The sequence below is a fragment of the Monodelphis domestica genome, chromosome 1 (genome assembly GCF_027887165.1).
Source record: "Monodelphis domestica isolate mMonDom1 chromosome 1, mMonDom1.pri, whole genome shotgun sequence".
Taxonomy (NCBI): domain Eukaryota; kingdom Metazoa; phylum Chordata; class Mammalia; order Didelphimorphia; family Didelphidae; genus Monodelphis; species Monodelphis domestica.
Window position 1 is genome coordinate 263,126,568 of NC_077227.1, and position 15,574 is coordinate 263,142,141.

At 33.3% G+C, this 15,574-nt stretch overlaps 1 protein-coding gene across 2 annotated transcripts in view; it reads right to left on the reverse strand.

Moving 5' to 3' along the window:
* The window catches only part of FANCM (FA complementation group M), a 92,542-nt gene that overhangs the window by 11,385 nt on the left and 65,583 nt on the right, over positions 1–15,574 (reverse strand). For both annotated transcript variants that reach the window (XM_007472922.3, XM_007472923.3), the window contains exons 19-21: positions 13,828–13,934; positions 11,705–12,271; positions 7,215–7,584 (exon numbers count right to left, since the gene is read on the reverse strand). In XM_007472922.3, coding sequence (XP_007472984.2) covers positions 7,215–7,584; positions 11,705–12,271; positions 13,828–13,934 — 1,044 coding nt within the window. The remainder of the gene's footprint in view (positions 1–7,214; positions 7,585–11,704; positions 12,272–13,827; positions 13,935–15,574) is intronic.

Below are 15,574 nucleotides of genomic sequence, written 5' to 3' on the forward strand. Positions count from 1 at the left end.
CCTTTTTCAAATTTATCATTATTATTCCTTTTAATGCTTTTATCTCCTTTCTTAATGCCTCCACTAATTTGCTATCATCTTCATCTTTCTTTTCATTCTGTCCATTATAAACGTATACTGCCACTCTCCTTAGTTCATCCAGGTCCATGTTCATACAATTAGGACAATTAGTTTTAAAATAGTTCTTTACTACCTGGCAACAATTCTTTATAAATTGTCTTCTTGGGTGTCTAATCTCTCTCTCTCTCTCTGATTAGGTCGAAATCTATATATCTTCCTCCTAGTTCTATCAGTTGGTCCATAAATTTTGAGAGATTTTCGCCCGTTTCTTGCTTCAATTTTTCAAACTTATCCCAAATTCCTGGTCTATCTGAACACACTCTCATTGCAGTAAGAACTGCCCCCTTACCCTAGCATAATATTGCATAGTCCTCAGGATTGTTCCAGTCTCAGTGAGGGTCATTCTGAGGCCAGTTAATTGTGCACCAAACCTTGTTAGTAAGATAATGACTTTATCCTTTTCTCTTTTAGCTAATAATTCGTCTAACAGATATTCAAAATCAATCCAGGTTGGATCAAACTTCCTAGAAATGTTTTCAATCTTTTTTTTTAATCACTGCTATGGGATCCTCCTCAAATGAAGGGGTGCCTTGCTTAAATCCCTCGATATCCTGTGGGATAAATGGTCTATGGAGCCTATTAGTTACTAATTTTTTTTTTTAAACCCTTACCTTCCATCTTGGAGTCAATACTGTGTATTGGTTCCAAGGCAGAAGAGTGGTAAGGGCTAGGCAATGGGGGTCAAATGACTTGCCCAGGGTCACACAGCTGAGAAGTGTCTGAGGCCAGATTTGAACCTAGGACATCCCGTCTCTAGGCCTGGCTCTCAATCCAATGAACCACCCAGCTGCCCCCTACTAATTTTTTTTTTTATTGAAAGTTGGCACTTCTCTTAGAGGAAATATGCTATTATCATCTTTTTTTCTGGCTTTTAAGTTTAGTTGGCTTGTTGGAATTAGTAGGAGCAGTGACTATCTTTGTGGTAGTGGCACAAGTAGTGGAAGAGGTAGGTTTGATAAACTGGGCTATAATTTCATGTTTGGGGTTTTTTTGGAGATAGTTTCAATTGTGTGAAAAAATCCTCCAGATATGCCAGTCTAGTTTCAGTTTGATTATTATTCAGTTGTTTCTTTTTTCTTGCTAAAATATGGCCAACTATTATATACAATTGGTACCCTTGGATCAATCCTGATAACAAAAAAAATTTGAAGAATGACACTAACTGTATAATATCTAAAACTGTGAGATGTAATATCTCACTGAAGGTTCTTGGTAAGGGGAGCTATTTGAGGTATGATGGAACTGCATGGTTACTGTTTCTACTTTTTCCTATACTGACTGTGAATCAGAAATCAATAGATTAATTGAAAATCCTGTGGCTTGCCGAGCTGTTGAGGGTTTAAAAAACATTGGTGGGAGTTGGGATAAGAAATAGGAGATTATAGCTCTTACATCGTAGAACTATGCCTTAAAAAAAAAAGAAAGAAAGAAAGTAAGCCCTATAGTAAAATCTCTAAGAAACCCTAATTCTAACTGCCTTCTTGGGAAGGATCTTCCTGCCTGGCAAAGCAGGCCTAACTAACCTACACTTATTATCTAAGATGAAATTCTCTATCTATCTGCCTAATCTAAATCAATAAGTCTTTATCTACTCCAAGCTCCTAAACCTAGTATCTGAATCCAAACTGTAATTGGTGAAACTGCCTGTCACAGTGATACAGACACCTAAGAACTCCTGCTCCCTCAGAACCCAGAGAAGCGTAGTTCCCTTCTTAACTGACTCCTTTTTTATAGTTGGTCTCTTTTTAAAGAGACAGAGGGTGAGAGCTGTCTGGTACTGCCTCTTAAAGAGACAGAATGAACTTAAGTAACTTCCTTTAACATAGAAACTTGGCTCTTAACGAGACAGAGTGAAATTAAGAAAATCCTTACAACAAAGTTCAGCTGAAAAAGTCTATCTCACTGGGGTAAGAGCAGAACTCATTGCAGAGTAGCCATGTCTCAGCAACCCAGCTGCAGCGTTAGGGGCATGTGCAGGAGCAGAAGTTTTGCTTTCAGCTGAAAGAAAATAAGTGAGTCAGACAATTGGGCAATAGGAGATAATAGATCTTTTGCTGGCATTGGGGGTCAAGACTGTGTTTCATGGGCCATATGTGGTTCTGGGTCACAATTCTAGTGCACTACTGAGGAGCAAGGTTCCTGGTCACAGTTTCTAGGGTGGAAAACAGTATTTGTAATCACAAACATATGAGCACTAGTGACCATAAATCTCCTTAGATCATATAACATTAAAAGAACTGAAAACTTACAGACCTCTAAAACTATCTCCAAAAACATTAATACAAAAACACTAAAACTTGGGACAGTAACCCTTCCACCCTGGGTGGAGAGTCCAACTTTAACATAAAGTTAAAAGTCAAGAAATAGACTAGAAAAATGAGCAAATAACAAAAAAATAACCTGAGAATATAAAGTTATTATTGTGACAGAGAAAATCAAGACAGAAAGCCAGAAGAAGCCAACAAAATAAAAGCAACTACATGCAGACTCAAAGAAAAATGTGAATTGATCTCATGTCCAAAAACAATTCTTGGAAGAGCTCCCACCTAAAATTTAAAAAATTAAATAAAAGAGGGAGAGGAAAAAATGTGAAAAGAACTACATGATTCAAGAAAATCATGTAAAGAAAGGTGACAGATTGGTAAATGTGGTACAAAAACACACTTAAGAGAAGAATTTCTTAAAAAGCAGAATTGGTCAAATGGAAAAGAAGGTATAAAAATCCACTGAAGAAAATAACTTCGAAAAAGAGAATTGAGTGGAATAGGAAATACAAAACCTCAGTGAAGAAAACAACTCTTAAAAAAATTGAGCCATCAAGAAACAAAATGAAAAATAGAAGAAAATGTATGAAATATCTCATTAGAAAAATAACTAACCTAAAAAAGTGATTCAAGACAGATAATTTTTAAATTATTGGACTACTTGAAAGCCATGATCAAGAAAAAAGCCTAGACATCATCTTTCAAGAAATTATCCTGGAAAACTGTCCTGATAATCTAAATATAGAAGGCAAAATAGAAATGGAAAGAATCCACTAGCACCCAAAATGAAAACTATCAGGAATATTATAGCCAAATTCTAGAACTCCCAGGTCAAGGAGAAAATATTACAAGCTGCCAAAAAGAAGAAATTTAAATACTGTGGAGTCACATCCAGGATGGCACGTGAATTGGCAGTTTCTACTTTATTCTAAAGAGCAAAGGAGCTAGGATTGCAGCCAAGTAACAACTACCAAGCAATACTGAGCATAATTCTTCAGGGGGGAAAATGGGCATTTAAAGAAATAAAGGACTTTCAAGCATTCCTGATGAAAAGACCAAAGCTGAATAGAATATATGACTCTCAAATATAAGACTCAAGAGAAGAAAAGAAAGGTAAACAGGAAAAAGAAATCATAAGTGATTCAATAAGGTTAACTATTTATATCCCTACATGAGAAGATGATACTTATAACACCTATGAACTTTATCATTATTATAGAAGTTAGGAGTATACAAGTTGAATATGATGGGATGATATCTAAAAAATAAATAAAATTAAAGGGTAAAAAGAGATTAATGCATTAAGAGGAAAAGTAGAATTATATAAATTATCTCACATAAAAGAGGGATGAAAGAGCTTTTATAATGGACGAGAAAATGGGGCAAGTGGGAAGGGGGGTGCTTAAACCTTACTCTCACTGGAATTGGCTCAAAGAAAGCAGTACATACTCAGCTGGGTATGGAAATCTATCTTACCCTACAGGAAAGTAGGAGAAGAAAGGGATGAGAGAAGGGAGTTTTGTGCATGAGACAGATAAGAGTACAAATTGGAGGAGGTGGTGGTCAAAAGTAAAACACTTTTGAGGAGAGACAGGTTTCAAAAAAAAGAGGGATAACAGGATAAATAGAGGGGAGAAGAATAGGTTGGAGGATAATACAAAGTAATCATAACAGTGAAAAAAATCATAACAGTGAAAAAAATCTACAAGTTTCTCTAATAAAGGCCTCAAGGCCTTTATTATAATATATATATATAATATAATATATATTATTATAATATTATAATTTATATAAAAATATATATAAAAAATAAATTATAATATATATATATATAATATAATATATAATATATATATATAATATATAATAATATAATAAAGGCCTAAAGAAAAATGAGTGAAATGTATAAGAATACAAGTAATTCCCCAGATGATTAATGGTCAAAGGATATTAACAGGCAGTTTTCAGATGAAGTAATCACAGCTCTCTATGGTCATGAAAAAAATGTTACCTGTCCCAATGAAATAAAAGGTCTAGGACAAAACAAACAAAAAATCCCAAACTCATGACTCTGTTTCACTAGATGAAGAGTTAATATAGGTCCCTTAGCACCAAAACAAAAAAAAAAAGTGATCAAGGGATGGAGTTAAGTGAAAAAAAATCTCCTGGCAAAAAAAGAATTGTATTATTTAATTATTCTTGTCAAGGAATGCAGACCAGAGGGAAACAGAGCTAAAATTCAATTTGGTAGAGTTAGTTTGGAGATGGAGTTGGATGATTTAAATAAGTGATGCCTAGAAATGAAGGTACTAGGCAAATGCTGATATGTCCTATATCGAAGTCAAAATATTCAAAGCAGATCTTTTTGTGGCAGCAAGGATTTAGAAGCAAAATAGATATTCATTAAGAGTAGATGACCTAGGGGGCAGCTGGGTAGCTAAGTGGATTGAGAGCCAGGCCTAGAGACTGGATGTCCTAGGTTCAAATCTGGTCTCAGACACTCCCAGTTGTGTAACCCTGGGCAAGTCACTTAACCCCCATTGCCTACCCCTTACCACTCTTCTGCCTTGAAACCAATACACAGTATTGATTCCAAAATGGAAGGTAGGGTTTAAAAAAAAAAAGAAGAGCAGATGAACTGGAGAATAGCTAAACAAACCTTGGTATGTAAAAGTAATGGATTACTCTGCTATAAGAAACAATACAAAGAGAATAAAGTTATACTATAAAACTTACATGAATTGATGCAAGATGAAGTATGCAGAACCAAGAAAACAATCTATACAACGATTATAATACAAATAAGAAGAATAAAACATCACTAAGTGTTTCCTACATAGTAACTAAGGTTGCCAGAGTAGAATAGAAAATAAATGCACCTCCCCTCCTATTGCTGCAGTTGTAGGGAATTATGGATATAGAATATTGCATAAATTGTCAAACATGAATGATCTGTTCATTGATTTTCTTTCTTTTTAAATTTTTGTTACATAGGATAGCCTGATGAGGGAGAGAATATATTCAGAAATGATCATGAGATAACAATAAAAGGCTTCTAAAAATAAAATAAAAATAAAATAAAAGCAAAATTAATCCCCTTTTAAAAAATGGGCAAGAAACTTGCCCACCTGTCAAGTTGGCAGATATACTAAGCATATGTATACAGTAGCTAGAAAGGAGAACAGCAAGGAAGATCTGAGGATTCTGAACATCCTCTTAGACTTGGGCTCAAATAATAGGGGTTTTTAATAGCAATTTAGCAATCTCAGTTCATTTGCTCCTACCCAGAAGACAAGGAACTTGGAAAATTAATTTGGGTTCATCATTTGATTCTGGAAACTAGGTAGTACAATGTGAAATTGGAATCAGGAAGACTTAAGTTCCAAATCTCAAATACTTACTAGCTGCATGACCCAGGGCAAGCCATTTAGCCTGTTTGTCTCAATTTCTTCATCTGTAAAATATAAATAGCACCTATCTACCAGGGTTATTAAAATAAATGAGATAATATTTGTAAATCATATAAACCTTTAAGCACTATATAAATGCTCTATCTATTATTAGCTATTGTTAAATGGCCTTGAAATAATGAAATTAGTAGAGATACACATGAGTATTAAAGCAATGAAAACATCATAGTCTTGAAGGAGTACTGTGTCCTTCCATTCTCTGCCTATCTATATCACCACCCTACATATCTGCACACTCTCTTCACATCTCTTAACAGATAGGAGGAGTAAAGAAGAATGTGAAGTATGCATCAGACTTTCTTTGTCTAGCATCAGCAACTTTTAAATTGATCAACCAAAACTGAAAACACCCCTACTTAACACTTTGTAAGCCATCAAGTAAGAAAATTCACAAATCACTTACCTGAAGAGGTAACAGAATTTGTATGTCACTTGCTAAAATGAGTGATAACTCCAGAACTCAAAGCACCCCTACTTAACACTAAGTAAGAATGTTTAGCAAGTCATTTGCTAAAGTAGGTGATAACTCAATCAGTCAGAACTTGTGAATCCTATAATAAAAGTTGATACTTTCAGAAGCCTATGATAAAAAGTTGACATCTTCAGAAGCCTATGATAAGAGTTAATACCTTCAGAGGTGAGAAGTGGATCCCACAGACACTGCCCCCTCTGGGCAGTGCAAGGCAATTTGGAAGCTGTGCTTGACCCCTGTCAAGAGGGGAAGGGACAAGAAATCACTATAAAAGCCCTGAACTTCTTCAGCTGGAGAGTCTTCTGCAAGCAGTCTTCTGGAGATAGTTGTCATTGTCATCTTCAGTAGTCATCTTCGACTGGTAACCTGCCTCTTAGAGGCAACTTGGGACTTGGACTGTCTCTTGGGTGAGTGAGTACCTGGCCTTCTTTTCCTGGTATCTGGAGAGAGATTAGTTCCCGAGAGATCTTCCCTTCTTGGAGGAGGTTGTGTGGGTGGAACTCTGGGTCCTCTGGTGGAGGGTTAACATGCTGAGCACCATAGCAATATCTGGTGTGATAGGGTAGACATCTTCTCTATCCTTTTTTTGTATTTCACTACTTTCATTCTTTCCACCTTTTTGTGAAAAAGCTATTAAAAGTCATTTTGAATTGAGCTATAATATTTTAAATCGGCGACCACCATATTATTTTTGAATTCTCATACACTTAATCAAATTCATTCCTTACAAGAAGCTGTAAGGAGCCACTAGTTACATATATGTATGAAGTTAATTTATAAGTATCGTATTTGTTCAATTAAGGGATGGCTATATTTTAAAGGAAAAGGAATGGTTTAAACTTTTTTTTTAACCTTAGAAGCATGGCAAAATGTCATTTAAATACAAACCTTTTTTTTCTCTGTCTTTTTCCACGATCACACATACTCTTTCAAATATATTCTGCAAATACTGAATCTTCTCAATAAGTTTACATCTATTCATACTGTTTACCATCTCTGATTGGGATTTTCTTTCCACTGCCATTCGGTTGCTAACAATGTAGTCACAGCCATTGAGTGGACAAACCTCTACTTCTAAACCATGAATGGTTCTCAAAGAGGAAATTATTTCTGAACCTGAGGAGATTTCCCGGTTATCCACAAGAATACAGGTTCTTTTACTTTTCTCTGGAAGTTCAAATGAAGTAGGTGTCATAATCAAATTTTGGTTTGAACTGGAAGTGGGTTTTGAATTAACATCCACCAGATCATTATTAACCTAGAAAAAGAAAAAAGAAAACATGCATAAAGAACATTCAAATAGAAAAATCTACTATTCTTTTCCCATTTGTAAAAGCTTTTTAAAGCTATCAATGAAAATAAAAAGTAAAATGACATGAAGGTAGTAGAGAGAATCTAGAAAACAGCCACAAAGATAGAAATGCATATAAAATGAAAGCAATTTGTAACTATGCCCAGAAAGTTATAAATTGTGTCATACAAATGTAATAGAATATAAATATGGCATGATAAATGATGGAATTGACAATTCCAAAGGAAACAAGAAAACTTTTATGAACTAACACAGAGCAAAGTGAACAGAACTAAGAGAATGTTATAAAATAACATTAATAGAGAAAAACAACTATGGAAAACTTTGGGAATCTGATCAGTATAGTTATAAACCACAAGTCCCTCGAAATCAAGAGGATATACACTACTCCCTTGCAGAGGTGATAAACTTAAAAATAAAGAGACTAGCTAGCTAGATATTTTAAAACCTTTACTTCCATCCTAGAATCAAGTATTGGTTTCAAGACAAAAGGGCAGTAAGGGCTAGGCAACTGGGGTTGTGGTTTGCCTAGGGTCACATAGCTAGTAAGTATCTGAGGTCAGAGACATATTTTTGAATTTTTTATCTTAAAAATAACTTTTAATACTCAATGTTTCTCATTTTACTGAACTCATTTTTAAATGAACTGACATTAAGTTAACATTTTGAAATATATTGTTTAATTCATCATGAAAATACACTTTTATGCTATCTGTTAAGCATATCTTCAATAAACAGTCCTTTTTTTCCAAGTTTTGCCTTGATCATAGCTTTTAAGATTTCAGGAAAGGGCAGTTGTTAAATTCTAAAAGTGTTTTCTTATTAAATGTTTTTTCTGAATTTGTTCATATAGTGATACAATTTTTGTTTTCCTTTTTATGAATATATGTTGATAATTAATTATATATTGCTAGTTTTCCAAATACAGAACCATATTTGCATTCCATGGGTAAATCCAATCTGGCATCATGTATAATTATCATGTATCATGGCCGTGATCTCCTTACAAATATTTTATTTAATTTTTTTTGCATCAATATTCATTAAGGATATAGTCTACAGTTTTCACTTTCTTTTTGCCTTTCTCTGGTTTAGGTATGAAGAAGGAATATACTGGGGGAAGATTCTCATAATCTGAGAGTACAAGTAGAAGACACAAGAGGAATAATGGGAAGATGGGATACTTGGAACCTCACTCTCATCTGAACTGGCCAAAAGAGGGAATAATACAAAACCATACACACATAGTTGGATACAAAAATACATTTCACTAAGCAAGAAACAGAAGGGAAAGGGGAGGAGGGAGATGAAAGACAGATTAAGGGAGAATTCATTTTAAGCAAAACAAACTAGGAAGATGAATCTCAAAATGAGTATAAATGGAAAAATATTCTAAACAAATAAATTTTTTTAAAAGGAGGGGACAAGAGTGGGGGACAAAAAATACTTCCAGAATTTAAACTATGTTGTAAAGCATCAATTATCAAAACTATCGGATATTGGTTAAAAAAAAAAGATCAACAGAATAGAAAAAAGAGAATCAGAAATAATGGAATTCAAAAATCCAAGGTTTGATAAACCAGAAAATAATTTGCTTATGAAAGAACTCTATTTGATAACAATTCCTGGGAAAACTGGAAAGAAGTCTAATAGAAATTAGGTTTGGACCAATATACCCTTATACTATATTCTACATATATATGACCCTAAAGATTATACTATTAAAAAATTAAAAGAGAAGCAAATCATATTACTTTCACAGCTCTGGGTAGGAGACATATTCTTAGCCAAAGAAAATGGGCAATTACAAAAAGAGAAAGAGGGAGAGGATTAGGGAGAGGGAGAGAGAGACAGAGACAGAGACAGAGAAAGAGAGAGAGAGAGAGAGAGAGAGAGAGAGAGAGAGAAAGAAACTTAATTATACACACATTCTCAAAAGTCATTCCCCAATAGGTAGTCAAAGGACAGGAATAAATGAGTCTCAAAAGAAGATATGCAAATTATTAACAAAGACATGAAAGAATGTTTGAAATCACTGATCATAGAAGTGCAAATCAAAACAATCCTAAAGTTTCACCTCACACCCTATAAATTGGCAAATATAACAAAATATGAGAATAGTCAACATTGGAGGGATCACACTACTACAGTTTGGAAATATGTAAATAAAATAACTAAAATGTCCATATTCTTTGACCCAGAAATTTTTTTACTAGGCCACTGATAAAAGGAAAGTTCCCATTATACCAAAATAATTATAGCAACACTTTTTCTGAAAGCAAAGAAGTGAAAACAATATAGAAGACCATCAATTGGGAAATATCTAAACAAATTGTGGTACATGAATGTAATGGAATATTACTTGGCTGTAAGAAATTACAAATATGATGAATACAAAGAAATATGAAACGGTCTGCATAAAATGATGCAAAGTGAAGAAAGCAGAGCCAAGAAAACAATACACTCACAAACTACAACAATGTAAATGAAAAGAAAAAAAAGTTAAAAGTGAATATAGCAAACCTACAAAGAACAAACATGGCTCCAGAGAAATATGGAAAGACACTCCTCACCCCATCCCTTTACAGAAGTGGGAGGTCCACAATATTTCCAGGCTTTTTCAATATATTAATCAGTTATGTAGATTTTCCCACCTTTCCTTTTTTGTTGTTGTTCTTTAAAAATTACATTAATAAAAACTTACTAAAAATTAATTTGGGGGGAAAAAATAGAAAGGATTAGAATAAAAAGTGGAAAACCCTTATCAAATTAACAGTTCCTAAAAAACAGAATGGAATAATCAGAAATATAATGGCTATATAAAACAAAAAGAAATATTAGAATAAAATTTAAATATTGAAAAAATAGAAGAAATTGTATGGCATCTATTATTATTTTTAAAAACTGACTTGGAAAATAGATCAAGGGAAGAAACCTTAAGAACCACTGGATTCTTTGAAAACCAGGAACAAGTTAAAAACCTGAACATATTTCAAGAACTCATAAAAGAAAACTGTCAGCTCTCTAGAACCAGAAGGCAGACTGAAAAAATCTATCATTTTAACCCTCTAACAGAAACTCTAAAATGAAAATTCCCAAGAAAGTCAAAGTCAAAATACAGAGCTTCCAGGTTTAAAATGGACTTTTTAAGCTACAAAAGAAAACACTTAGTTGAGGAGAAACTGTGACATAGAAATAAAGGCATAAAAAAAAATTTAGAAAGTTAAATACATTTGAACAACTAGAAGGGGCTAAATGTCTTTGGGATGGCATAAGAATTGTAGACAAATACATGGCCTAAAATTTTTTTTCTTTAGTTTTTTCTTCAGTTTTAAGAAACAAAAGGAAGTGAAAAAGAAATATACTGGGGAAGAACTAAGGAAGAATGGGAAAAGATACTTATTTAGTAAACAGGGGCATATAAAAGTACACAAAAATGGAGGAAGAAGTTGAGGAAGCAGGGATCTCCTGATCTTATTCCTCTCAGTACTACTAAGATTAGTATAGAAACAGATTAAAATAACAAGGAATCAGGCAATGAGGGAAGGCAGGAAAAAAAGTAAGAGGGAGAAGAGAATTAGGTAGGGAACTAGCATGAGCAAAACAATATTCAGCTTTAGAGGAATGATAAAAGAAAAGTGTTGGGGTTTGGCCTCTGTAAAGAGGAGGGACAGAGGAATAGAAATAGATCACTTGGATTACAAATTAAAATTCCTTCTTTTTTTTTTCTTTTATACAAAGAAGGGTGAATCCCTTTCCTTGTATAAATTTAGGAATTATACACAATACATATGAAACATTACAGGTGAATTGAGATGGAGTGATTTACAAAATAGAGGAAGATTGAATTATAAAGTAGAATCCAATGATATTGTTTACAAAGAACATACTCGATATAAAAAGGATTTTAATCCATACTAATTATTACCATTTCAATATAACTTGCCAATCTGTATGCATGTTTGAAGACTTGTGTTAATTTTTATTTGAACTTAATGAATTCCTATGATTTATGAAAAAAATCTTAATATTTATGAGAACATGATGGATTTTTATTGGTTCATACCTTGTGCTGGGTTGTGAAATTTTTGCAGTTTTTCAGGGAATCAGCATTCAATAAAGATCTAATTTTATGATCACACTGGCGGTTTTCATCTAAAGCTTCAGAAACTGTACACTTGATATTAAGTGGTCTTTTTTGTCCCTCTGTGATTGAATTATTAACAGCAATTGGCTTAATAGGGTCTTCTTCCCTCTTCAAAGACCCAGAAAGTAGTGCTTTTTGGAGACAATCATTTTGTTTTTCTGTTTTGCTACATATGCTGCCATCAATTACATAAGCAGATTCTGTTTTATCATGAACATTAACAATGTTGTCTTCTTCACTTGAATCATCAGGTACAATAATTCTAGATACTTTCTTTTTCTTGAATGCAAAATTATTCTGAGCATTAAATCTTTTTAATTTTGCTAAACGTCGTGTATGATATTTTTTTCTTCCATCAACAAAACTGTCTTCATTTAGTAAGCTGAAATCAATGCACACTTCTTCAGTTGAGTCATTGATAGGATGTTCTTCCTCATCACTAACACAGAAGCTATCTCCAGAATAAGATTCATCTTGTTCAGGGATCTATGGGGGAAAAAAATTCAAAATACACATAGAATTTTAAATTTCTTATTGTAGTCCAAGTATTTTCTGATCATCTACTAAATTTATTATATTACTACTATTAGACAACTAATGAGATTACACAGAAAATGCAGCTTTTTCCCTCTCTACACACACATACACAGACACACACATATGTGCTGGGCATTACATACACACACATATATACTTATGAAATTTAATAAAAGTAAAAGGTAAGTCACTTTATTTTTTAAAAGTCTGACTTCATATATTGACTCTCAGTTAATATCAGTTATTATTTGGATTGATTTTGCCTCACTTGCACACTTAAATGATACTGTTTGGGTTTGTTTTTTTTTTAACTTACTTTCTGTCTTAGAATCAAAACTTCATTTCGAGACAGAAGAGTAGTAAGGGCTAGGTGAGGTTAAGTGACTTGTCCAAAGTCACAGCTAGGAAGTATCTGAGGCCAGATTTGAACCCATGACTGCCTATCTCCAGGACTAGATCTCTATCAACTGAGCCACCTAGATGCCTTTGGATTTATTTTTTTGGAGAGAAATTATTTCATTTTAGGAAATAACCTATAAACATCAACTATAACATAGATACGTTTTCATCATCTAAAGGTAGGAAAAAATTAATATTTTCACAATTGTAAAAAAAGTTTCACAAAAGTAGGTAATGAATAAAATATTTCATAATATATCATAGAGTAATATGATCCCAAAATAAATGGTGATAAATAACAACATATTAGTTGTCTTTAACTACAAAATGGGCCTTGGCTAAGCACTAGCAAACTAGAAGAAATAATTTGTAAAACCAAGTGTTAATGTACTTCCAGAGAGTAAACCCTATACTTCCTTATTTATGGACAAAAACAAACTAGAACTGTTATGAATTGTACTGCGAGTACTGGATTTGGAGTTAAGGAATCTGGTTTCTAAGTTTAGCCATTTACTACCCATACAACTCTAAATATTTCACTTTATCATCTTGGGGCAAAGCTTTCTAAAATCTTTAAAATAAGGTGATTGGAATAAATGATTTCTAAAATCCCTTCCAGCTCTAAATATATAATCCTAATGACATGAGTATAGATACATATGGTACTTTTAGAAATGCTATTTAGGTACCTAGTCAGAAAAATTATTGGATTGTAATTGTGGTCAAGGTTATTATCAACTTTTATTAATTATTCCAAGAAATAGCCTAGTCCATCAGTAAATAAACATGTATTACAATATGCTCAATCCTATGAGAAATGCTGAATTTGACAGTGTATATGGTGCTATGGAGAGGTTATATGTAAGCAAGAGACATCTTCAAAAATTCAGATGATATGTATTGAAAACCCTAAGTAAAAATTATACGTATGTAGATGCTGCATACATGTAGTCTAATTTTAAGCTAAAAGGGCCCAGGAAAACTAACTAGCTAATTCTCTATCCCTTAGCTATTACAGCTAAAACTTCCCAGATTTTTATTTTAAATAGCTAAAGAAGAAATTTTAAAACCTCCTTTGGTAACTCATTCATAAGGAAAATTCATACCTGTGAGAAAATATTCATGGAATCATATTTCTTGTGCACCATTTTATACATATTGCCTACCAATGGACTGCGAACAGATTGCAGATAAACACTTTTCATCTCAGAATCTATATAAAGAGAATTTAATTTTTAAAAGATACATTAAAACAATAATCACAAAGATTTAGCTAACTTTGAATTAATCTGAATTTAAGCAAATCATGTTACTTGGGAAATGTTAATTGTCTATTTTGAATGACCAGGAAATATCCTCAAAAACAATCTTTTAAAAGCTTAAAGGCTAAAACATGGAAAGAAATGTCACCTGGGTCAGTTTCATAAATATTTCTAAGTGCTTACTACATGTGCAGGGCATTTTACAAAATTCATAAAGATGAAATTAGGAGAATGATAAAATGTAGAATGTGAGAAAATAAGAGGAACAGATGTAAAATTGAGAAGAAAAAGTTAATTTCAGCTTAGGGTTGAGAGAATGATCTGAAAAAAGTTTCTTGGAGAAGGCAGCACATAAACAAAAGAAAAAGAACCTTTTCAAAATGTACATGAAGAGGAGAATGCCCTCCAGGTATAAGAAAAGGTCTCTGCAGATTTATAGCAGAAAATGGAAGGAAGGATTTAAGAACCAGACAATAATGAAGCCTTATCTTATACAGATCATGCATGAAATAGGGTATAGGTAGGATAGAACCAGAGTACAGAGTCTTAAATTTTAAGTTTTGTCAAGTGGAAAGGAGAACAAAGAAATTACTAGCTTGTGAATTGATTCCAAAGGCAAAAATACTTCTTAGGTGGTAGGCATATATTCAAGGAGTCTGCTTAGTATTCTGTTTCTGAGGAAAAAAACTGTGTTTAGTTTCTGACTCCTTTCTAAATTGCACTTTGTGATAGGCCAGCTTGGAAAAATGTTATCTTGAGACAGTGATTAAGCCTCAAGGAAGGGTTCCCCAGAGGGAATGGGGCTATGAAAATTGATTTTTAAACATTCTTTACTGAGTCCTAAGAGGTTATATAAAACTCTCTCTGCCACAAAGGACTTTGGGTATTGGAGCACATGGGTAGGGCTTACAAGCCACAGGAAGTCAGGGCTACTGTACCACATAATGACTTGAAGGAATAGACTACACCAGGATTGCAGATCTCCCTTTTATGAGTTATTCTTAGCCATACAACTGTGTCTCTCCTACTGGGTCATTTTCAGTACTTGATAATTTAAACCCAAGAATTGATCAGCTTGTCCATCACATTGATACACCAAGCAAAGGAGCTTGTACTTTATCCTAATGGTGAGGGGCAGAAAGTAAAATTTTTTGACCAGGGAAGTGATAAGGTTGGAGCTATGCTTTGGAAAGATTACTTTGGTAATTGCATGAAGTAAAGAATGAAGAGTACAAAGAATAGAGAAAGGGAAGCCAATAAAGAACCTACTGCAACTGAAAATGCAAGAGGTAATTAGGGCCTTAACAGGAATAGTAAAAGTTGTAGTTAAAAAGAAGGAATGAAGTCAAGATATAGATTAGACAAAACTGCTTATGAATTCAATATACAATACAAAAATTAATTCTTTTGAATGATGTTTAATCTTATAAGAATTGAAAAAATTTACTTAATACTGTATTGATTTATTTATTTTAAACCCATAACTTCTATCTTGGAATTGATGCTAAGTAGTGGTTCCAAGGCAAAAAGAGTAGTAAGGGCAAGACAATTGTGGTTAAGTGGCTTGACCAGGGTCATACAGCTGGGAAGT